General features: G+C 38.5%; 1 protein-coding gene across 8 annotated transcripts in view; it reads left to right on the top strand.

Moving 5' to 3' along the window:
* The window catches only part of LOC141548465 (protocadherin-11 X-linked-like), a 571,918-nt gene that overhangs the window by 532,383 nt on the left and 13,220 nt on the right, over window positions 1–26,315 (top strand). For 7 of the 8 annotated variants that reach the window (XM_074277360.1, XM_074277358.1, XM_074277352.1 and 4 more), the window contains one exon: window positions 6,950–12,384. In XM_074277360.1, coding sequence (XP_074133461.1) covers window positions 6,950–7,419 — 470 coding nt within the window. In that variant the 3' untranslated portion in view covers window positions 7,420–12,384. Of the gene's footprint in view, window positions 1–6,949; window positions 12,385–23,690; window positions 23,801–26,315 lie in introns of those variants that run through there. The other variant, XR_012483963.1, reaches the window with a different exon arrangement.

The raw sequence follows: 26,315 nt of genomic DNA, 5'->3' as shown, positions 1-26,315 counted from the left end.
GCTTTCACAAAGTGATGCTCACTTCTTTCTGTGAGACCATTTTCAAGGCTAGTTAAAAGCTTGATGCTTTGGCAGGGGGCAGGGCTAGTCTGATGGCATAAGTCCTCCTGTGGCAAACGAAGCCTTTCAACCATCCAGCACATTTTCAGAATCAAGGAAATGAATAGCTATAGAAAATGGAATGATTTTTGACTGGACTCAATTATCAACAAAATGAACTTGAAATTTGTCTTATGGGATACAACTAAAGATAATACAGAAAATATTATTAAGCAAGAAATCGCTAGGAGTTGGAGACTTAAAAGGGAACATATCGAATCAGACCAATTGATTCTGGTTTCTGAATTTTAAAGATAAGCTATTCACTTGTCTCTGTTATTTTGTTTTTCACCAGCCCAGTTGTTAAGTACCCATAATCTCACTGTTCTCACAAATCATTTGATGTTTAAATAACAAGCGTAAGCATTTTTTAATGAAAGAAAAAAGTCTGTCCAAAAGATATGAAAACTTTTATCATGGAAAGGGATTTTTTTTCTGTAATGAGGCAATAATAAATAATTGCCTCATTAAAGTACATCATTTTATACTATTAATAAGGAGAATATATGTAAAGGTAGAAAATGCAAACAGAAACCTTATTTAAATGCCAGGAAAGCAGGGCATTCTTATTTAGGAAGCTTTCAGACTGAAAACAAAGAGATAGTGAGAAAAAGAGAAGAAAGAAAAAATTCAGTGTGGAAATAGCAAAGGCAAAGATCATGTTTGGGAAATATCCGCACAAAATAACGCTCACTTCCAATGCAAGTTGAGCCAGAAGAGGCCAGATCATTCTCTTATTGTTTTTTTTTTTTTAATTTCACCATCCTAAAATGATATTTCAAACTTCTGTCTCTCCTTTTCTCTTTACTCACCTGGGAATTCCCTGTACCAGTGATAGGTTCAGTTTCTAGGACTTCTTGCATAGGCAAACTCCTCAGGATCTTTATGTTTTCTCTTAAGATCAGCATGGGCAAAATGTAGCTGATTATTAATCCTCCTAAATCTGCACCTCATTCTCCCCATTTCTGGTGAGAGTACCACGGTCCTTCCAGTCATCTAGGTTGACAAAAATCATTCCTGAATTATTCACCTTTCTGCACAGTTAATCTCTCACATCTGTCCATTCCGAAAGTACCTCCCAGTACACTTCAATTCAATTCTAGTGTAGTCTATTTGAATTGTCTAATTAGTACAGACCTGTGCAGGCTTCGATTTCTACAATTTCCCACACACCTGCAAGTGATCTTACTAAGCATAAGCATATCCTTGACAGTCACATCCTCAAAAACCTGCAGGGGCTCCCCATTTTTGTATCACTTAAAATGCAAACGTTTCAATTTGGCATTTAAATCTCTCTATAATTAGGGAGCATACGTGGATAGAGTTTTGGCCTTGAATTCAGCAAGACCTGAGTTAGAATTCTCCATGACAAACTTGTTCTTTGTTGGGCAACTCTGAGCAAGGCATGTAATTTCTCAACCTCAGACTAGTCATTGGTAAAATGGGGATACTAAAAACACCTACTTCACCTGGTTGCAGTGAGGAACAAATGAGGACACCAAAAGCACTTGGCAAATTTTAAAACGCTATTTAAGTTCTAGTTGCTGTTACTACCGGCACCACCTTTTCAGCTTTCCTTACATCATTTCATACTATCCTGCTTCGTGCACTCTCCATCCAGGTAGATGTGTCATCTACCTTGTGTGGAAGAAACCACTGAAGACTCGCTTTCGATACCAACACCTCTTGAACCTTTCAGTGGTTAGGGCTTTGTCTGTGTTTACCTGGATTTTGTGTGTGTCCTTTACCCCTGTGGAATAATAACTCTGAGAGTAGGGACTCTCCATTGTGATTTTGTGGCTTTCAAGCCTAGCACTGCCCCTTCCTTACACATGGGAAACACTGAGAATCTATTCTTTGAATTGTTGAACTGAAATGTATACTTAGTAAAGGAGATAAGTATTCATGAAATGAGAGTAAAAGAGAACCAGGACCGCACCAGTATCTAGGAAATCAAGCAAAAAAATATTTTTTAAAGCACCCATTGTGTCAGGTGTTAAAAATTCAATTACAAATGTTAAAAAGAAGAAGCTAATATTTTCTCTGGTGGTACACATAAAAAAGCCACTACTGACAAAATACACAGAAGAGGCATTTCTGGAAGGGAGCAATTCAAGAGCAAGATCAGGAAAGGTTTCTGTACAAGGTGGCACTTGAGTGACCAGTTCAATAGTCAACACACTTTTACTAAGTACATGATAAATACCAGGGACTGTGATGAGCAGTAGAGATACAAATATGAACAAGAGAGACAGTCTTTACCCTCAAAGAGCTTACCATCTAATGGGGGAAAGACAATACACAGAAGAGAGCTGAAAAACCAGAAGGGGGGCATTAAGTGCCAACTGGCAAGTGAATAGGAGATTCTAAGGAGTAAAATGCACGATAGGCCTTGGAGACCTACTGGTTTTTATATGTGACGAGCTGTAAAGCCAGTTTGATTTGACATAGCATACACCAAAGAGGATAGAAAGTTAAATTGAGACCAGGCTGTCAAGGGCTTTAAAGGACTAAACAGGAGCTACTATTTGATGTTAGAGGAAATTTCTAGTAGCTTCTGTCTGAAGAGAAGGGGAGAGGAAGAATGAGAAAAGCATGGGGAAAAAACAAAGGGAGAGAAAGAAAAGTTTGAAACATAAAACCATTTTCTCTGATGTATTATAAACACCCAGTGGAGGCTCTCTAGGATGACACAGCTAGGAATAAATCATACAAGATGATAAATCGTGGCTGGGTTATAGATTGTATTGATGGAAGGAATCCCCACTTGAATGAGATTACAAAGCTAATAAAGTACTGACATTTGCAAGTATGATAGAACTCAAATTCAGGAAAAATGCTGGGGGCTGCATCGCTTTATTGTTGACAAGGTATTTGTTTGCTATGCAGTCGAATACAGGCTAATATTCAGTCCCACACATAGCCCTTTATTCATCATAAATGGATTACTGGTTCAGTAGACAAGTGCCAAATCAAAGGTAGGGTGCCATTTGTGGGATTTTTTGAGATAAATTGTCTAGAGAGGTAATGAATTACCGAGTCACGAGGGGGTGTGAAATGCTTTTGCAAATAATCAAATAGTCAACTTCTAGACTTGTGCTTTTCCAGTAATATTTTATGTGAAATAATCTTAAATCATCTTATTGCTTGGGGTTACATAATTACATGAAAATATTATATATATGTATGTATATATATATATATGTATATACATATATACAATATGTACATTGTATATGTATACATTTTAGCTGAACAAATCAAATAATACTTATTGTTTCCCATGTGTAAGGGACAGTGCTGGGCTAATAGTTCTATCTATATATAAGATTCTTATGAGTGCTGATATTATAAAGGAGCTCATTTATTACTCTTACTACATGACCAGCCCAGTTTCTTTTCTAGTTGTATCTCTCTCTAAAGGTATCCTAAACACATTTTTCATGGGTGTCAACTAAGTATGTAAACAGGTCAGGTTGAAACTGTTCAAACTCAAAGCCATTTCTTCTCTTTTTTTTATTCTTTCTCCAAATTAAAAAGCTCTCCCACAATCTTACCATCTGTACTAGCAAGCATCTTTTAACTTCAATTTTTTTTAGCTCAACTCTTTGAAAAAGGCATCTCAAAGCAGTCTCCACTTTTTTCACTTAAATCCAAACTCTCTGAAATCTGTCTTCTGGCATCATCACCCTAAACCTAGAATTCATCCCTTAAAATGTCTAATCTAATGACTTTTTCTTCTATCCTCACCTGCGTGACTTCTCTGCAGCTTTTCAAGCTGTTTATTATTCACTTCTTTTCAACATCCTCCTCTCTAGGTTTTCATGATCCTTTTTCCTTCTGAGTCTCCTTCTATCTGCCTGCCCACTGCTTCACAGTCTGCCTGAACTGGATCTTCCTCCAGGTGACACCCGCAAACAACAGATATTCCCCAAGACTCTGACCTGGGGCCTCTTTTCCCTCTATGATGTCTCATTTGGTGATCTCATCTAATCACCAACTGAACATCTGATACTGGATATCCTGTGGGAACCTCAAACTCAACAAGTTCAAAAAAGAACTTGTTATTTTTCCCCTAAATCACTTCCCTCTTTCGGCAGCTCTTTCTGTGGTGGCAAAGAATTGGAAATTGAGGTGATGTCCATCGATTGTGGAATGGCTGAACAAGTTGTGATAGGTGAATGTAAAGCAATACTGCTGTGCTCTAATAGATGATGAGAAGGAAGATTTCATAAAAATCTGGACAGACTTACATGAACTGATGAAGTGAGCAGAACCAGGAGAACACTACATAGTAACAGTAATATTGTACAATGATCGACTTAGATAGATTTAAGTCTTCTCTGCAATACAATCATCCAAGACAGTTCCAAAAGACTCCTAATGGAAAATGCTATCTAAACGCAGAGAAAGAACTATGAAATCTGAGTGCATGTTGAAGCATACTATTTTCACTTGGTTTGAGGTTTTTTCCCCTTTCTCATCGTTTCTCCCTTTTGTTCTGATTCTCCTTTCACATTATAACTAAGGTGAAAACATGTTTTAAATGATTTCATATGTATAACCTCGATTACATCGCTTGCCATCTTAGAGAGGGGATGTTGAGGCAGGGATGGAGAAAAAAAAATTGGAACTCAAGATCTCATAAAAGTGAATGTTAAAACTATTAAAATAACTTAAAAATTTGACAATTTAAAAGCTTAATAACTGACCACATAACATTAAGGTTTGCAAAGAACATTTAGTATCCTAATTAGTCCCTAGAAATTACTGTGAAATAAGTGCTATTATTATTCCCATTTTACAAATAAGGAAACTGAGGCTGGGAAAAGTTAATCAGCTTGCCCAAGATCTGAGAGTAAGCCTAAGAGGGAGGGTTTAAAACAAACCTTCTCAAGTCTAAGTCCAGAACTCCAGCTAGTATACCACACTGCCTCTCGAAGGCCACTGACAACTAGACATGTTTTAGAAATATATTCACATTTCTTATCACCTTGACTCACAGATTTGGACCCCCAGGTGGGGAAAGTGAAACTCAGAGAGAGCAAGGCACTTGCTAGTGTTTAAAGTAGAATTCAAAACCAGGTTTTCCCCACTCTAGCTCCAGTGTCTATTCCACTCTGCCATACTACCTGAAAATCATTTCTTACCCAAAAGACATAGCCCTCTGGAGAGCCACAAATGAATCTCTTAACCGGGCTCTACACTAGCTCAAGTAAATGATTTAGATTCCTACAGTAACTTCTCTAACAAATGTCACAGCAGTATATGCAACAGTAAAGTGGCATTTGTACATAGAATATGGATGGCTGTATAACAGTTTACATACAGTATCTTATCTGAGCTTTATAACTCTATGAAATAGGTGCTCCAGGTATTATCATCGTCCCCACTTTACAAATCAGGAAACTGAGGCTTAGAGAGGTTAAGTGAGTTGCCTATGGCCTCAATGTCAGGGGGAGAATATCCACTCAAATCTTCCTCCTTCCACTTCTGTTTACTGTGCCAGTGCCTCTCTCAAAAGGTGCCTTTTAACCACAAGTTTTATTTGCTTCTAGAATAGCTTATCAGAACTTCAGACTGCTTATCTCTGGTTTGACTATAACTGTTCTACTTCTAACAGCTCCTGAAATCACGTACTTCTCTGTTTCATTCTTTCACCATCTGCATTTGTATATGTATACATCTACAAGTATACACACATACATATATATTTGTGACTGTGTATGTAAACTCTGCTTAACATTTTTAAAAAGACATTTGATGTTTTTTCTTTGCTGTCAACTACTTTGGACTAAACAGGAATCAGTCCACCGATGTGGCTATATGTTATTTCTAGTTGGAAATATGTAAATCTCTCAATCTCTATAAGGGTTTAGGCTGTTTGAAGTTACCACTTTGTTATTTGTGGTTCCAATTGAATTGTTGGTGGCTTTTCTCAATCCCTTGAATCAGTGAAATCAAAATGTGCTTTGGATTCCTTACTTTGATCCTTTACTCATTTGTCCAGTGTTTTCAAATATCTTATTATTCACTTCTTTGAAAGTTTGAACCCAACATAAAGAGTTGTTAACTTACATAGTGAGTGGATTCTTGCACGGGACATTATGAGTACCACTAGGCTTCAGTGTGTTGCAATAATTGCATTCGGTTGGGGAATAACACAATTGAAATTTCAGCACAGTAGATTGATAAACTGTTTTACTCTTTAGCATTCAGATATTTATATACTTATGGACTATATCACAGTTCAAGGCTGTGCCTTAGGTCCTATCATTTATCACGTTACCAACACCTGTTTTGTCATGGTTTCACGAAATCAGTTGCTTTTAAAGTTTACTACAGTCATAGCTGATTCTTGAAATTGAGGCACATCTTAGAATCTAACAGACTAACTTTCCAAATTACTTGAATATACTTGAACTGCCCATTTAACATTTAAAAATTCCCTAAGATTTTGGATGTTTCTACATTTACATCTACCATGAAATTTCAGCACACATCAGAATGGGGGAATAATTATTTAGTATATCATTTAGGAGCATATTTATAAGATGCTTTAACATACAAAAGAACATTTCACATTGGGGGAAAAAAAATTGCCCCGTTACCTGAAGTAGTGCAGCAAAATTTGCAAAACCTTCTTAACGTAACCTTAATTGTAAGGCATTCAAAGTTTTTAAAGTCAACATTCCTTAAAACACTCTTGGGGATCCGATTTGAAAACAATTTAGAAATCCAGGATCTGGTTTTCTACTGGTTATATATGTTTGTAGCTATATTTTTACAAAATTATCAGCAGATTTTGTTCTAAGTGGAGAGCATGACAGTTGTTTCTCTTTTTTTTCAGCTTCAGAAATAACTGTCCAACCAACTCTTGAAGAAGCCTCTGACAACTGTACTCAAGAATGCCTTATCCTCGGTCATTCTGACTCCTGCTGGATGCCTGCTGCTGTGCCCCAGTACCAGCAGCCGCGTTCTCCCGAACCTGTCTTAACCCGCCAGAGTTCTCCTGCTTCACATCTGATCACTACTACTGCCATGTGCCACAATCCTCCAGAGCCCCAGGCTGCAGCTATTTGCACCACTCCACCCCGGGCACTGAGCCAAGAGCTGAGGCTTGGTGCTAGGTATGAAGCAAGGGATGCTCAAGGAAGAGTTGTTATACAGGATGACTCTAATCAGGGACGAAGATGCAGTCCCAGAGCCCTGTTCTGTACAGCTCAACATGACGACTCCATCAAAGTTATTCCCATGACGACCTTCACTCCTGGCCAGCCTTCCAGGGGCTCTCCCAACATTAAAGAGGATCCCATGTAAGGCTCATCAGCTAACTAAACTAGCTGCTTCAGGAGTCATTGTATATAATCAAACAACCGAACTACATGCATATTAAAAACTGCTACGCTTGTATATATGTAAATAGAAACTAAAACTGGAATCAATTTCAAGAGCTAGAACTAGATCCCTAGTTTCACCTTTAAAAAAAGTCAAGTTTGAATCAAATATGGATAAAGAAAAATCAAAGATGAATCTTTTACAGGAGAAAAAGGGCAATTGTTATGGATGAAAGCTCTGTGGTTTCTGCCATCTCTGGATGCAACTGAACACTGTACCAACATCACTGCCTTTGTGTGAATTATACCAACTTTTTCACACGCTGTACAAAATCAATACAAATGATACCACAAAGCCTCTATTTGCCCTTAATGCACCACTGCTTGGTGGGTACTAAATGTTAGAATGCATTGCACTGTGCCAAAAGAGGCTACTGGATTTCCAAGGGGACTTTTTTTTCTTTTCAGATTTACCTTCCTAGTTTAATGTAAGCGATATCAAGACTCATTGCCTCTGTCGTTGTTTAGCCATTCTTCCATTACTAATCAGGTTTTTTCTTTCCCAAGTTCATATTGGTTAATGTCCCTGGAAATTGAACGTAAGAGGACTTAAAACACAAGGAAGCCGAATAGATTTGGTGGCTGATTCAGGGCTGTGGCTGTAAACTACTGTCGCCTAGAGAATATGCTGGTGATTTAAATGTTAATTTTACAGCACTTTAGGCACTTATAGAAAGATTTTCCATAAAGGATTCAATATAACTATAGATAACCACACACTAAGCCCATTAGACTAAGGGATTTTTGTCATTCTAGCTCAACTTATTGAAAAAAATAACTGACATTATGCAGATGAAAAGCAGGAAGCAAACGTTGGAGAGACATAATTATAAATATACTTCAAACATATTCTTGTACAGAATTTCTAAGCGATGTGCTGGAGGAGATTAGGAGTTGCCAACTGCTTCTTGCGGTGGATAAGAAATACTTGTTCCACCATAAAAGGAAAACCAAGAAGTCCCAGACAGGAATCAAAAGATATCCTTCTGTGGCAAAAGGAATACACTTGTGTTCCTAAGGAAATTATTTCCTTCCGGTTGTCTGTTGTTTTGCTTTTTTTTTCTCTTTTAAGCAGTCATTATCTTCTATGTGTACATTTCACTAAGTCACAAAACTCCACCCAAAATTGATTTCTCATAGCACAACCCGGGTAACTTGTCTAGTTTCAGTGTTACTATAACCAAGAGACAATCTGTGTTTAGGGGATGAAAAACATCCCTAACACAAGTAACAAAGAAAGAAATAAGCAAAGAACAAACAAACCAAAAAACAAAAAAACAAAAAAACAAAACAAAACAAACAAACAAAAAAAAAAAAAAACCAAAAAAAGCGTAACTTTCTTGTGGATAAATTAGATATAAGCTCCATAATTGTGTAACTTAAAATTATAATTTATGAGTAATACGTGTGTGTAAAATGTTGTGATATAAGCTTCTGGAAAAAAAATTTTAAAAACAAAAAACAAAAAAAAAACCAAAAAACAAAAAAACACCCTAAAAATGTTCCAATTGGTAGTGAGGATTTCACTGGATATTGAGACATCGTCTCTCTATGTGCCCAGCAGGTATAAGTAGCTTTGTAACTGTATATTTAATTTCATTGATTTCAGCCTATTGAAATGTTTGATTTTTAGTTTGTAGAAGAACTTCAGGTGTAAACTCAGAATTTAATTAACAAATTTGCAAAATAGCAGATGGCAGGTGTTTTGTTTTGTTTTGTTTTCCTTCTTTATATTTTTCAGTACTATAGAGAGAGATTTGTGGTACACTGGTTTCCAGTCCCATGCGAATCCTGAAAAAGCAATGTGAATCCTTTGGAAACTGACGCACAGTAGCTGTAACTTTACATTCTTCAGATAAAATGGAATGGCCAATTGGAGTGAGAGAGGTAGAATAGGACCACCTATAGCTATTAACATCTGTTTTCTTAATGAACAAAAACCAGAACAGACAAAGCAAAGTCATTTCCCAGGAATTTCTGAGTCTGGGATAGATGTTTGGAAGCTTATTTGAATCTTATAGTGCATATGACATGAATATATATAAAACATGCATAGTTGTAAAGGCCAATAGAAAACAAATCTAGAACTATAAAATTCCCATGGCATTTCCAAATTTATTTTATCTCAAAATGCCCCATGTTTGATAAAGATCATTTAAATAATAAGCTAAGAACATAAACTAGAATACTGTCACTATGGTGCATGTCTTTAACAAACTCCAGTGATGCCTGGAAATAGCCTAATGCCAAACACTTGGTTGTCCATCATGAAGAGATACTACCAAATTTTCAGTGATTCCATCATGACAAGTACTTTCCCTTCTAAGCTTAGAAAATATAACAAGTTGCATCTGTTAGCCAAAGGCACACATTTAACTTGGGTTTCATGACTTTTAAGGGATGCTGAGAACTTAGCACTTGGACAACCATGAAAATAATTCAAAGGATGGGGAAAAAACAGAAGAGGGAAAAGAATTAGGACTAAAATTCAATTATAAAATAATACATCAGAAATATGGATAATTATCCCACATCAACAAAGAATAGAATCAAAACAAATCATCTTATCTAAATCAGAAGGTATGTGTCATATATATGCATATATATGAAAACCTGAAAAGTAGGGTTATTTCATGTGTAATCAAGGGAAGCTATTTACTCTCCATCCCTGAAGCTTTGGATACTCACTCACCCTTCTAGAGGTATAGGGATGGGCTACATGAACTCTGAAGGTCATTGACAGCTCTCCGATCCTACAAAAGGATTTAGGGGTTAGAGAAAGGGTTCGTTTTTGTTTGTTTTCCAGAGATTTTGATCTGTTATTTCATCAGTGGGCTAACTCCCTAATGCAGATCCACAACTCATCTTTAATAGATTTGTAGTTGTCTGGAGCACCGAGAAGTTAATTTGCCCAGAGTCATAGCCGGTTTGCATCAGTTGCAGAACTCGTTCCCTAGTTCTCCTGATTGTAGAACTGGCCCCCCCTGTACCTTTGTTCCTACTGCCTGTCTAGATTATTTAGTATATGTCAAAAACCTAGGCCCCCTACTCTGTTACTGAAACAGGGTATGTTGAAGCTGGAATCAGACCAACTTTAACAAAAGGCAGACGTGTGAGTTCAGATATTCTGTCCAATGCATGCTTGAACCAAGTTTCTACTCAATCAGGCATTTTTGACTTAAGTGACATCATTTTCTAGTGAGAACTTGATAGCATCCCAGATTAGGAGAGGAGCCATCCATGGGAATTTATCAATGTGAGAATAATTTAATCCTGACATTCACTTTACTAACAGATGAAATGGTTCCCACTTAGGAGGGAGGAGAGGAAGAATTACTTCTTTAAAAAAAACCAAACCCAAATATTGATATATCTTTCAATTTCATCTGCAAATTGACCCACCAGAAAAACAACTATGCATGATAAAATCTTTCTAAACTAACTTTTTCCCAATGTTTGACAACACAGATCCAAAATAAATTTGATTACATGATTATATATTTTATTCCTATAATAATACACATCCAATAGGGAGCATATGTAAGACTGTGCCTATCCACTAGAATCTTATACCAAGAATGTATACACATCCTCTAAACTTTTTTTTGCAACTTCAGCAAATGCTGTGTCAGTGTCTTAAGAACGAATATCAGTAGATTTCTATATGATGTATAACTATTATCTAAGATCTAGAAGCAATCTAGTGAGTGCACAAAGTGTACATTTTTGTGTAGTCTTATTTAGTAACTTGACATTTTACTTTTAATTATGTGAATTTATGGAGCTAAAACAATTATATCTATGTTATAACAGTAAGCTAAATGATTAACTTTGTTATTGTGTATTATGGTAACAAAAGAAACAAACCTTGCCTTCCTAAACAAACATTTGTCACACCATATTTAAAATGGTAAAAGAAACATGCAAAATCCACCAATTTGCATTTCTAAATTATCCTGATAAAGGAAAACGATTCTGCCTTACTTTTGAAGAAATTGATTGGTTTCCATTCATGAAGATTTCAACCTAAGTTTCTTTTTTTAAGTTAAATATACATATTTTTTATATTTAACCACATATACATGTATAATACTGTTCATATTTTTTCTTTACTCAAGTTTAACCAGACTTAAAATTTCAAGTTAAAGATGTCATTTTGCTACTTGAAAGTTTTATTTTTCTTGCATAAGGAAAATTATTTTATAATTTTCATTAAAATGTTTCTAGGCACACAACAAATTCTTTTTTAGAAAATACATTTCTATTTTAAGATAGCACAAGTGGTTCAGAAAACCTGGAAGCAAAAGCAGTCTAAAACTTGGACAGGAATACTGATTACATTATGTGCCAATGACTACATCAGAGGAATTTGGTATGATGGTCTCAAAAAGGGTTTTTCATTTACAATAGTTTTTATAAACAAACCATCAATGGATTCATAGTAAATACAACATTAAAACAAAATCTGACAACCAATAGTGACCAGCACAAATGGTATCAAAGAGGCTGGTGTTAAGTATGTGTGTGTGCAAAAATAGATTTTTAAAGATTTGAAGGCAAAGAATTTATATGGTAACTTACAAAAATGTTGTGTGTGGATTATGTTATACATAATTATGATATTTGAAAAAAATTTGAAATATATATTTATGTTTGTATTTGGGGCAAATTCTTTGTGATATCTTACAGGATCTGAAAGCGAACAGAGTGTGTACCGAAGCAGCTTTAACCATATTATGGAAGTAAGCTAGGTGGATACTGTATGGCCTAGGCTAGCAGTGTAGAGTCCCGAAGTAACTCTGTAGAAGTAGTTCTATTTCAGGTTCTGTATAGCATGATGTCTTATAATTAACATAATTATTAATAAACTCATTCTATAAAGCAAAAACCCTCTCATCTCTGGTTGGTTGTTTTTCCAAGTCAAACTGAAAGATTTAATGAAATATTATCAAATGATTTTGTGTAAACAAGCTTCTTATGTCTTTTCCCCCTTTGGGTTAGTTCTCTAACCTCTGACTTGACCTACACTGAATTTCTAAAATTTATATTTTATCACATTGAGCAATACTGATCAGCTCTGACACTAACCCAATGTCTTTTAACTTAGAAAATTTAGGAAATGCCATTAAAAACTCCAAGACAATTGACCCTTCGTTTTGGCCACTGAAGTGTATGGACATTGAATTTTCTCTAAAACCTATCCTCAAAACATTTAGTGCACTATAACAAACCCCCTGTGTGCATGTTCTGCTAATACTACCATTAACTATCTATATAGAAAACAAAAATTTGCAGAAAACAATACACTAATCGGGACTGTGGAACACTAGGATACTTAGAATAGAGGCTAGTTTGAATTTTATGAACCTAGGAACAAAAAATAAAAATGTTTGTTTAGAATTTTTTTATCAATGCATAATTAAGGGGGAACCTATTTCTATACTTGACTAATGTTCACGTTTAAGGTTATATTAAAATACTATTCAATACTCATTACTCTAGCCCTCTGAAACAGATAACTGCTACAACTCATTCAGATCTCCTAAATTATTGCCATTCTGATCCACCCCCTTCTCTATGTAGCACCCCCTCTTACCCCACCTCCTACAACCTGTACTAGCTAGTACCTGAGGGTTAAATTCTGAGAAAAGTAGCCAGACTGTTTAGCTGTGGGATTTGGCCTTTTGCAGGAAGGAAAGAGAAACCTGAGATTTCTGGTCTTTCTGGTCTTCTTTCTCCTATGCTTAATCACTTTGTCAGATGGTTGCACCACTGTTTTGTTTCTACTTGCTCCTTTCCCCAGTGCTGTGCGTCAGGCTTCTTGCATTTCCACGGTAAGGACTATCCCACCGGGAAGTAGTGGAAGTTACTCTAGAACAAATGTGTCAAACACACAGTTCACTACCCTCAAGTATTAGAGGGCCAGATTAAAATATGATTGAGAAATATTTAACAGAATAAAGCAAAGCTAATACTACATTGCAAAACAAAGTCAATATGCATCTGTAGGGATGCTCATGTATCTATTAATGTCTTTCCCTGTACTTGTTTCTATTTGAGTGTGACATCTGTGCTTTAAAAGACCATCAGACCCTTAAAACCAAGGAGTGGAGTGTGGTGGGGAAAATGTCCTAAAGCCATAGTAGCTCTTCATACCTCCATTCACCCATGTACCTTCTTGGTTGCTCGGACAGGAAACAGCCAGGCCATGACAGGGTGGACGTTGTACTTGAGGCTTCTGACTAGACTGGCAAAGTTGTCCAAACTAGCATAGGACAGCTGTGCTCAGCTGAATCGAGTCTGTATCCTGGATGTATATCAGTTTTCTGCTCTTAACATTCTTCCCCTAATTTACCAATCATCAGCCCTCTTCCCTTTGTTAACTTATGTGGACTATAATTATGTTATTTCATCCCAATTTTAAACGTAAACTACCAAGGTACTGGTCTGAATCAGAACCAGTTCATGACACCAGGCTTTCTGGTTCCAATGTCAGTTCTCTTTTACATGAAATTAGATTCTAATTCAGTGGTGTCAAACTCCAAGAGGGACAGAGAGATAGATCCCTGTGGGCCACACAGTAGGAAAAAATAAACATTATCTATGTTGTATTTTTATTTTTAGGTGAAACATTTCCCAATTCCTTTTTAATCTTGTTCTGATCACACTAGGACATTTTGTAGGTCACTAAAAGTAAAAGAAATACAAATTTTATACCTCTGAAGTTCTGCCCCATACCATATAAACTGACAAAGAATATTAACAGTCTATGTTTGAGGAACAACAGGAAAACAGGCACATATATGTCAACTTGGTGCAGCTGTGGAGTTCAACTATTTTGGTTATCAATTTGGAATTATGCAAAAGAGTGTGATTAAACTACCCATTTGATTTAATCCAAGAAATCACTTATGGGCATCTACTCCAAGAAAGTCTAATATAAATACAAAAACTCAATGTATACGGAAATATTCATAGCAACACTTTTTATGCTAAGAAATATCTGCAAATAAAATGGATGTTTACCAAATGACTACTATATGGATGAAAAAACTATGATGTAGGTATAGCACTTTATGTGAACTACCTCTTCAACTTACAGTTCTATAGGTTGGGTCCCTTGGCTCTTGGGTACCCTGAGGATCTGGCTTCCTACCACTTTAGCTTAAAAACTACAACTGGTTGACACAATTTACTCTTAGCCAAGATATTTGCTAATGTAGGATAGAAATAATACCTCTCACCAAATTTGGACTGCACATGTGCACATGCGTGTACGCACGCACACACACACACACACACACAGAATCCACATGATAAGTGAGCACAAACTTAAAAAACAAGTTATGAAACACGTAGCCAAAGCAACTCACTGCTCTATTACCATTGGATATCCTTTTTTCCTTTTCACAGAATTATCACAGAATTCATCAGGGGCAACGTTGGGCAGTTGGGTTCCCAGAGTGTACTCTCCTACACAGCTCCATCATTAATTGTAGGGACAGGAATTTCTTGACTTCATATTCAAGTATCCTCTTTACTTCTAGAAGTTCCTTCTTGAATACTGCCTCTATGTCCTCATCTGTCTGGAAAAAATGTCTTCTACTGCTTGACCAGCTCTGTTTCAATTTAACATGGTTAATAATGCAATGTGGGGAAGGATGAAAAAAAATCCTCTCCTGTCCTATAAAGGATGATTTCCTTTTATGGTAAAAGTTATCTTCCCAAGGCTAACTCTAGCCTGGACTCACTCCTAAGCTGGTCAACTCAGTTTTTAAAGAGCCTCATTGGAAGCATAGCCATTTTCTACCACCCAATAGCAAGTTACCTTCATACGTGGTAAATATTTCATAAATGTATGGCAAGGCATAAATATAGCTGGTCACACTTAGTTTAACATCCCATTATCTGTGAAAGTATCCTACTGACAACACACCTGGTCATACTGTGATTTATGGCTGAGCTGAAAGAAGGGGAATGAAATCCCCACTGCCTTAGGTATAAAAACAATAGAATATTATTCTGTAGTAAAAAAAAAATGAGTATGAGGAATTCAGAGAAACATGCAACAATTCTGTATTAACATAACAGAGTAAAAAAAAATAATCTCATCAACGATAGTGCAAATGAAAGATCATAATAAGGAAGCTGAGCTCCAAGAAACCAGAACAAAAGAAAGCCCCCCCAAAACAGATGATGAAAATGCTAGCACAGAATATTTTATATATTGTCAAATGTTGTCTCTATATCAGATATTTTTGCTTTAAGTGTCTTCGTCACAAGAGTGAATTCAATGGGGAGGAGTCAAATGATCAAGATCTTAAAATGAAAGGCATTGGAAAAAACCATCTTAAACAATAAAGACTTACAAGGAGTGGAAATGAGAGACTGGAAAAACATTCACTGTGTCTCAGGGGATTCCAGAAAAAGAATTATAATCATGGTACCAGAAAAGACAAAAATGAAAATAATTCACAACGTCAAAAGAGATAAGCAGGGAAACTCCATTCTACTGCAAGGCACTGTAAACAGTGAAATAATATATCATTAGGGATTGGGAGGTAACATGATTTTGCTAGAAGAATGTACTTCTATGGAGAAGCACATTTAATTTAGGTCAGCACCTTCTCGACAATGAACAATCTTTAGAGTTCACCGGGGCACTGAGAGAGGTGAAATGATTTGCCCAGGATTTCACAGCAAGTATGTGTCAGATGTTGAATCCCCCGGCTTCAAAGACCACTCACCATCCATACTAGTACAGCGTCTCATACTATTAGCGTTATTAAACCTATACATACCTAAATGACATAGGGTCTAAATTCATAAAGGAAAAGCTAAATGAATCATAAAAATACATCAACAGTAAAACAATAGAGAAGTTTTTAATGTTTCTTTCTCAAAGTAAAAGAAATTTCAAAAACTTAAGCAAAAAACGAAAAATAAATAAAATTGAGTACACTGTGGGGAAAAGTGAACCAGGTATGACATATCTTTTGAATGTAAGCACTAAAGAATTTAAAGCTGCTTCTCGTCATTCACAGTAGTTAAGTTCTATAATGTCACCAGAAACACTGAATTATTAAATACTGAACCAGTCTTCCTAGGAGCAAGAGAGACAAGATTCTTGCAAGCATATGGTCATAACAGGTAATTTAGCACTTGGCCTCAAGTGCTGATCATCAAATTTTTTTCTTCCTTTTTTTCTGGACTTACCCTATATTATTGATTGATACTGAACGCATAGTACCATGTGCTATAACTCGTGGCTGAATGAAGCTCATCTAACAGAAGTACTTTCTCCATAATGCACATCGCAATCTCCTTGCAGTTAGGAACAAGCAGCACAAAAATATAAAAACCATGACATTAAATAGGTTGCATAAAGGATACTCCTTTACAATCTAAAAGCTGAAACAAGAAGCATCATCTTGTTGACCTCGGCAGGAAAACCTTTGGGCAATTCAGATTTTTCATTCCTCTGCATATGTCCATCAATGACTAAAGAAATGTCAAACGTATTAATTTTGGAGTTTCCGATACATTTTAATGAGCAGGCAAATTTGCAGTTTAATGAGGACTGACTACATATTTCCTACCTACCACATAACACTGTTACAAACCCACACTGTATGGTAGGTACAGGGCCAAAATATAAATATAAAAATATAAAAATATAAAGCTAAAAAGGTACAACTACTAAACATTTTTCAGACTGTCACTATATATATATATATATATATATATATATATATATATATGCTTACTACAAGAAACACCTGCAAGAGAACACTCCAAACAGAGGATAGATCAACGAGCCAAAAGAAAAAAAAAATGAAGACAAAGGATGGAGGAGACAGCAAGTGTCAGGAAAGACCAACTTTGAGCACCATTTCATCTCATACCTTGATGGAGACAGACTAGGACCCTCAACTCCAAAGCCTTGAGAAAAGCAGTGTCCTCCCAGCCAGCAGACATGCTTCTAGCCTAGCCACCACAGGCATCCTTGAGAAGAGGTGTCACAGAAGAAAGGGGGCTTACCTTCCTTCTACTCACCACCAGCAACAATTGCTGAGCAACTCACCAATAAGCAGAGAATGGCAGCAATTCCTGGCCCAGCATTCCTGTGTCTAGCTCAACTGTCACAGTCATCATGTAAGAAGTAACTTCTGTGGAGGAAAAAGTCAGCCTTTTTCACCAAGTGAAAACCAGTTGTTACCCGTCAGTCAATCCAGCCTGGCTGAAGCAGCCAGGCAACCCGAGTGACAAAGAAGAGACTGCATAGTACCTAGCAAGCCAAAACAGCACCATCTTCCCACTGACCTTTATAGGCACGGCTTGGGACCCTGAATCCAGAAGTCTTGGGAATAGTGGCATTAGAAAGTGATGGCAAAGAAGATGGATTAGCATCTGCTTTGTAGCCACACACAAGAACCTTAAGGTTTTTCTGTCTTCTAGTTGAAGCCTTCTATTATGTGTCGGCTTCTCCACGGAGAGCAGGGGTTGTCTTACTTTACTATCTGGATCACCAGAGCCCAGCATAGTGCTTTACACAAAGTAAGCACTTAACCCATGCTTTCCACATTCATACCCACAGCTAATTAGTGTCTTTCTTCCCCCACAAATCACTTTATACATACTTTGTATGTGCCTCTGCATCTACATCTTGTTTCCCACATCTAGATTGTAAACTCCTTGAAAGTGGGGACCATTTACAATTTTATTTTTGCATTCACAGTGTCTAACGCATGGTAGATGAATAATGAAATTTTGCTGACCTGTCTCTTAAACAATAACAAATGAAAAAGTGAAGAGTAATCAAATGAGCATGCAACTAAGAAAAAGCTAGATTAAACAAATTAACAATCCAAAATAAAAACAATTCTTAAAGTTAGAGAAGAGGAGCAATGAAAAGTACAAAGTTGATAAAATACTCTAGATCAGTGCTCCTCAAACTTTTTAAATAGGGGGCCAGTTCACTGTCCCTCAGACTGTGGGAGGGCCGGACTATAGTAAAAACAAAAGCTCACACTCTGTCTCAGCCCCTCAGCCCATTTGCCATAACCGGGCGGGCCCATAAACGTCCTCAGTGGGCTGCATTTGGCCTGTGGGCTGTAGCTTGAGAACTCCTGCTCTAGCTAACCTGATAAAATAAAAATAGGGTGACTTTGTAATAAGTTTATATTTATTCTTTATAATGAGGTAAAATTACATTGAAGACAATAATAATCAGAACATATGACAGTTGTATGTTAGCAAAACCAAAATTTGAAGGGAAAACACTAATTTACAGGCATATTAAATGGCCAGATTAACAAAATAATAAATAGATATGAATCTGTTCTCAAAAAGTGAAACAGAAGTAATAAAGCAACTTCCAAGAAGATAAAAACAAATTTGCTCCAGACACATTTGTAGGTGAATCCTATCAAAAGTTTCAATATCAGGTGATATTCATGGTAGAAAAGATATCTCAAAAAAAGTCTGTATATATGTGATTATTTTAGCAGCACTTTCTGTAATACAAAGAGCTTGAAACAGTAAGATGTCCATCAGTTGGGGAATGACGAAATACATTATGGTACATGAATGTAAAGGAGAGGCAAGGCAACACAGCACCTACTATGTGCTGAGCACTTCAATTATTTTTAGAAATATTTTCTGTTGATCCTCACAGCAACTCTTTAAGGTTATTCTCCAACTTTCCAGTTGAGGAAACTGAGGCAGGCAATGGTTAAGTGACTTGCCTTGGCTCACACAACTAGTAACTCTCACATTTGGATTTAAACTCCGGTGGTTCCTGACTCTAGGCCCAATACTATTGCCTGCCTCTGGATATTGAAATATTCAGGTATGGGATACTAGAATATTAGAATAATGAAATACTCTCATCACAGTTCCCAAGGATTCATAACGGAAAATGCTACTCACCTCCAGATAGAGAACTGATGGATTCCTCTAAAAGAATGACTCAAATGAATCATTGGAGTAAGTGATTACACAGTGATTCTGGGATCACTGACTACACAGAACTGCCCCCAATTCTGTTTCTGCCAGTCCACTTCTATGTAGAAATTCAATAAAGATGTTATTTAAATTCATCAAAAAAGAAGAACTATTTCTGTTTTGTGAGAAATTACAAATAGAAATACAGAAGATTCAGATGAACTGATGCAAAATGGAGATCTAAGCAAACAACAGTGACTACAACAACGGAAATCCAAAGAATCAAACAAAAGTGAATGTTGCAGTATCAAAAGATAAGCATGGCTCCCCAGAAGACATATGAGAAGATATCCCTGTCCCACTTCTATTCTGACCCAGGAGCTACACAGGTCTGCACTCCACATAACTGCAAACTTGTTTTCCATATTGTGAAAGTTTTTGCTAATTTTTTTCTATTTTTTTTTACTGGTCTAATTTTTAATTTCAATTTCATTTTAATTTTAATTAAATTTCATTTAATTTTAATTTCATTTCAAATTTCTCTCTTTCAAGTTTTCCATTTTGGCACCTAATTGGTCATTTTATATTTTTTGTTCTAGATTTTGTTGTTTTGTTTTGTTTTCTTTTGGTTTTGGATATGCTCTTTCTGTGTTGTGAAGATTAGACGTTTTGAGACCCTGGATAAAATTTCTCTTCAGTTCTGCTTTAGCTGCATTTCCCAAATTATGAACCTCTTTTGTCCCTTTTTGCCAATTCGGTTTTCAAGGTGTTATTGGGTATGGTATCCCACTGAATAGAGATTTTTAAGAAACAGTATTAGACAAGTATGCTAAACCCTTCAGAAGTGGCTCTAGAACCCGAGAGTGAGAAAGTACCAGCCATGCTCTGGCAGTCTAATCTGCTCACCAGAGTGTGTGTTGTAAGAACGAAACATTCAAATGAAATTCTGCTAAAAGATTAAAAATTCGACAGCAGCTAATAAAAGAATTAGAAAAAAAAAAGATAAGACAAAGATGAGGAAAACCTGCCCAATAAAAAGAAGCCGACGTTTGTCCCCTCCCCACGCCCAAGGGTCCCACAGCTTCCACAGGCTGATCTGAAGTGCTCGATTCCCCTCCTCAGGGGGGCAAGAATCCTTTTCACAAGCGGGCAATGGCGACTCCCAGGACTTAGGAAGGGGCGCGCCAAGGGTTGGGTCTCGCTCTGGCCAGGGTCCTAGATCCTACTACCGCCATTGCCGCCACCTGTTACGTCCACCATACCGCTGTGGCCCCACAAGCGCCAGCCAAGGGCCCGGCCCGGAAGCTTTCCCACCCCCGCTGGGCACGGCCTCCCGCTTCTGCTTTCCCGAGTGCACACTGGGTGCCCGCTCCTCCCCTCCTCGCCTCAAAGCTCTTCCCTACCCTCTGTCCCTCCCCGCCTGGAACAATAGCTCCCGGCATTCCCTGGGGCTATCCCTTCAGAATGTCAAGGCTCTGGCGGAGGTGTGGATCTCAGGCAGAGAAAGTGTAGTGAGGGCCTCCTTCCCTGTCACCTGCTGCTGCCTAGACCGCTCTGCGGAGGCCTCAAGTCCGCCTTCAAGGTGGGGCTAGGAGCACTTTCCCTCCGGGTGCTTTCAGGTGGCCGTTGGCAGAACCTTGTGGACCTCAGGCCGTATTTTGTGGCCCTGCTTTGGGGAGGGGGCAGTTGGGTCTTTGGAGGGAAGGGATCGGGACAATAGGGCAGGCTTCCGAGGGTGAGTCTCCTTATAGGCCGGTGTGGGCAGAAGTGTGAACGGCTGGCTGTAACTGTGGTTTTAGCGCTTTTAACAAAGCGGGCGGAGCTGGGATAAGTGGGGGTCGAGGCCGTTCCCTGTTCCTGATGCGCCCTCCTGGGGTACGCTGTGGACTAGGCGGGGGTCTTTGGGGAGCGGGTCCCTCCATCTCAAAGTGCTGTGGTGTAGCACAGCAGAAGGAATGGGGACAGTGGGGCGGGCTTCTGAGGGTGAGCGGCCATATGGGCATGGGGTGGCAAGGGCAGTGGTGGGACCCCAGGGAATTGTATGGTAACTGCGGCTTTAGCGGTTTTTACCAAGCCGGGGGAGCTGGGATAGGTGGGGCTCGAGGCCGTTCCCTGTCCCTGATGAGCCCTCCTGGGGTACGCTGTGGACTAGGCGGGGGTCTTTGAAGGGCGGGCCCTTCTGACAAGGCGCTGTGACGCGGCACAGGGGAAGGGATGGGGAAAATGGGACAGGCTTCTGAGGGTGAGCCACAATATTGGTCTGTGGGCTGTGGTGGCAAGGGCGGTTGTGTGAACTCAGGGGAATTGTGGGATGCCTGCAAGTGTGGTTTTAGCAGTTTTAACAAAACCGGGGGAGCTGGACAGGTGAGGCTCGAGGCAGTTCCCTGTCCCTGACGCGCCCTCCTGGGGTACGCTGTGGACTAGGCGGGGGTCTTTGGAGAGAGGGCCCTTCCATCTCAAGGCGCTGTGGCACAGCACCCAAGAACCTCTGGGGGAAATAGGGCAGGCTTCTGAGGGTGAGAGGTTATATGGGCAACGCGGGTGGTGTGAACCCCAGGGAATTGTGGGATGCCTATAACTGCGGTTTTTACGAAGTGGGGAGCTGGGATGGGTGGGGCTCGGGGCAGTTCCTTGTCCCTGACGTGCCCTCCTGGGGTACGCTGTGGACTAGGCAGGAGTATTTGGGGGGGGTGGGTCCTTCCGTCTCAAGGTGCTGTGGTGTAGCACAGCAGAAAGAATGGGGACAATGGGGAAAGCTTCCGAGAGTGAGCGGTCATATGGGCCTGTGGTGGCAAGGCGGGTGGTGTGAACCCCAGGGAATTGTGGGATGCCAGTCACTGTGGTTTTAGCGGTTTTAACAAAGCCCTGGGGGAGCTGGATAGGTCTGGCTCGCGGCAGTTCCCTGTCCCTGACGCACCCTCCTGAGGTATGCTGTGGACTAGGCGGGGGTCTTTGGGGAGAGGGCCCTTCCATCTCAAGGTGCTGTGGCACAGCACAGGGGAAGGGATGGGGAAAATGGGGCAGGCTTCCGAGGGTAATTGGTCATATGGGCCTGAGGTGGCAAGACGGCTGTGTGAACCCCAGGGAATTGTGGGGTAACTGCAGTTTTAGCGGGTTTTATGAAGCCTGGGAAGCTGGGATAGGTGGGGCTCCAGGCAGTTGGCTGTTCCTGATATGCCCTCCTGGGATATGCTGTGGACTAGGGGGGGGGTCTTTGGGGGGAGGACCCTTCCATCTCTAGGTGCTATGGCATAGCACCCGGGAAGTGATGGGGAAAATGGAGGAGGCTTCCGAGGGTGAGCGGTCATATGGGCCTGTGGTTTGTGTGAACCCCAGGGAATTATGGGATGCCTGTAACTGCGGTTTTTAGGGTTTTTTACAAAGCGGGAGGAGCTGGGATAGGTGGGGCTCCAGGCAGTTCCCTGTTCCTGATGCGCCCTCCTGGGGTATGCTGTGGACTGGGCGGGAGTCTTTGCTGGGAAGGGCCCTTCCATCTCAAGGCGCTGTGACACAGCACCCGGAAAACGCTGGGGGAAATAGGGCAGGCTTCTGAGGGTGAGTGGTCATATGGGCCTGAGGTGGCAAGGGCAGTGGTGTGAACTGAGGGGAATTGTGGGGTAACTGCGGTTTTAGGGTTTTTTACAAAGCGGGCGGAGCTGGGCTAGGTGGGGCTCCAGGCAGTTCCCTGTTCCTGATACACCCTCCTGTTGTACACTGTGGACTAGGCAGGGGTCTTTGGAGGGCAGGCTCTTCCATTTCAAGGTGCTGTGGTGTAGCACAGTAGAAGGAATGGGGACAATGGGACAAGCTTCAGAGTTTGAGCCGCCATATCGGCCTGTGGGCGGTGGTGGCAAGGGAAATGTGAACCGTGGAGAATTGCGGGATGCCTGCAAGTGCAGTTTTAGTGGAACTTGGGAGCTGAGATAGGTAGGGCTCTGGGGCAGTTCCCTCTCCCTGGCACACCTCTTGGGGTGTGTTGTCAACGTGGTTGGAAGTCTTTGGAGGGAGATCCATTTTATCCCAATGTGCTGTGATGCAGAAAAGAGAAGAGATCAGGACAATGGGGCAAGGTTCCCATCTTACTTGAATTGTGAGCTCAGTAGCTTGTCACCCTAATGGTTCTTTCCTCATAGCCCTAATATGGGCACAATCTTGTTTCTCTGTTTTGAATGTGCCCGCAAGGCAAAGAATAGTGTGGCCCTGAACACTGGGTGTGACTAAGGGCTTTTCTTGTGTCTGTTTGCCCAGGTCCCGTGTGCATCCTTGGATAACCATTTTGTGCCAGAAGGTCCTGTGAGTTGTGGCCATTTGTAGACATTGAGAGTGAGGATTTGACTGTACTGATTCACTATTAAGAGGTAAGTGTCAGTTTAAATCTTTGAGTTTTTTATTTTATTTTAGAAGACAGTTGGGAGTGATTTGACTTGTTAGGGTCACACAGCTAGGAAGGATTAAATATCTGAGGTCAGAACTTAAATTGTCCTGACTCCAGGGCCACTGCTCTATCCACTGCCCCATCTAGCTGACAGTTAATTTTATGAAAACACCTTTGAATCATTTTGAATTTTCTATTGCTTGCTGCACTGACATCTTGATCAGCTGAGGCAAAATATATAGTATTTGTGTGAAAGTGTTTTTTTTTTCCAATTTATTTAGTCCAATAAATACAAAATAAGAAAAAAATATATAAGAAAGAAGGACAGAAAAGGGAAATTAAAAAAACCCAGAACATTATCATGTTCTCTAATATTTTACATATTTCTTTTCTGTCATATTCATCAATTATCATAAAAGTTCAAGGACATAAAATAAACCCACAGAAGCCATTCACACATCTATACATTACCAACAAATTCCAGCAGGAAGAAATAGAGAAATTCCATTTAAAGTAATCACAGATAACATAAAATACTTTGGATTTTACCTGCCCAGAAGAGAAACCCAGGAAGTATGCTAACATAACTACAAAACACTTTTCACATAAATAAAATCAGGTTTATACAGTTAGAGAAATATTAATTGTTCACAAGTAGGCTGAGCCAACAGAATAAAAATGACATTTTCCTCAAGTTAATTTATATGTTCACTGCCAAAGAAATCAAACTTCCAAAAATTGTTTCATAGAGCAAAGGGAGAAATGACAAAATTTATCTGGAGGAACAAAAAGGTTAAGAATATCAAGAGAATCAATGAAAAAAATGTGAAGGAAGTTAGCCTAGTAGTACCAGATTTGAAACTGTAGTACAAAGCAATAATCACCATAACAATCTGGCAAAGAGATAAGAATGGTGAATCAATGAACTAGATTATGGACACACAGACAGTAGTAAATGACCACAGTAATTCAAATATTTGATAAGTGCAAATATCAAAGATTTGGGAATAAGAGTTCACTAATTTGACAAAAACTGCTGGGAAAACTGGCAGCAACTAGGTACAGACGCATAGCTCACACTGTATAACAATATAAGGTCAAAACAAATACATGGTTTGGTCATAAAAGGCAATACATACCCTGGGCAAATAGGGATGATGTGGTACCTAAGAATTGTATTAATTGCCATTTCTTTTATCAGTAGTGATTTAGAACATTTCATGTGATTGTAGATAGCTTTGATTTCTTTAGCTGAAAACTTCATATCATTTGAATATTTATCAGTTGAGCAGTGAATTTTCTTTGTCTCATTTCTCTATATTTTGGAGAAATGAGGCTTTAATTAGAAAAATTTGGTGTAAATTCCCCTCCCCAGTTTTCTCCTTTTCTTCTAATCTTAGTTGCATTCGTTTTCTTTGTCCAACCCCTTTTTTAATTTAATGTAATTGAAATTGTACATTTTACAATATGCAATTACAGTGTAACATCTGTGAGTATTTTATTTAAATTTTTACATCAGGGAAATTGGAAATTAGTCTGTCATTTTCTTTCTGATTTTGCTCTTTGTGGCTTAGTGTCAGTGACGAATTTGTATCGTAAAATGAATTTGGTAGAACTCCTTGTCTATTTTCCCCAAATAGTTTATTATTGGAATTGAATATTAAGTATTTGGTAGAATTCACTTGTGTATCCATCTAGTTGTGAAGATTTTTCTTAGGGTGCTCATTTGTTTTGTATTTGATTTATTTTTCTAAGATAGAGTTATTTAATTATTCTATTTCCACTTCTGGTAATTGGGTCAATTTATATTTTTGTAAATGTTTTTTTAATATTCATTTTTTCTTAGATGGTCAGTTTTGTTGGCATACAGTTTGGCAAAATAGCCCTGATAATTGCTTTATTTTCATAGTTTAAATTTTATTTTCATTGCTTAAATTTGCCTTTTTACATTTTTGATACTAGTGACTTGATTTTCCTCTTTTAAAAAAAATCAAATTAGCCAGTAGTTTATCTCTTTAATTGGTTTTTTTTTTTTTAATAAAACCAGTTCCCAGTTTAATTTCATTAGTTCAGTGATGTTCTTACTTTTATTTTATTAATGTCTACTTCAATTTTCAGAATTTCCAATTTGGTATTTAACTGAGGATTTTAAATTTGCTGTTTTTCTAAATTTTTAGTTGCGTGTTCGTTTTGCTGACCTCTTTTTCTGTTTTAGTGTTATAAATATTGAAAGCAGTAAATTTTCTTCTAAGTATTACTTTTGCTATACTCTGTAAATTTTGTATGTTGTCTCATTCTCCATTTTCTTAAATGAAATTACTTATTTTTTCTATGATTTGTTCTTTAACTTACTCCTTATTTAGGATTAGATTATTTCATTTCCAATTATTTTTATTGGAAAGTCAACAGATACCATATTCTCCAAAGCTAGTAAATGAGGAAACCTAGTGCTCTATATTGTGCTTAACTATTATTTGAACTCTTTTTGTGGGTCTTGG

This window comes from Sminthopsis crassicaudata, chromosome X, assembly GCF_048593235.1.
Source record: "Sminthopsis crassicaudata isolate SCR6 chromosome X, ASM4859323v1, whole genome shotgun sequence".
NCBI classification, from domain to species: domain Eukaryota; kingdom Metazoa; phylum Chordata; class Mammalia; order Dasyuromorphia; family Dasyuridae; genus Sminthopsis; species Sminthopsis crassicaudata.
This window is presented reverse-complemented; position numbering and strand designations above follow the sequence as displayed.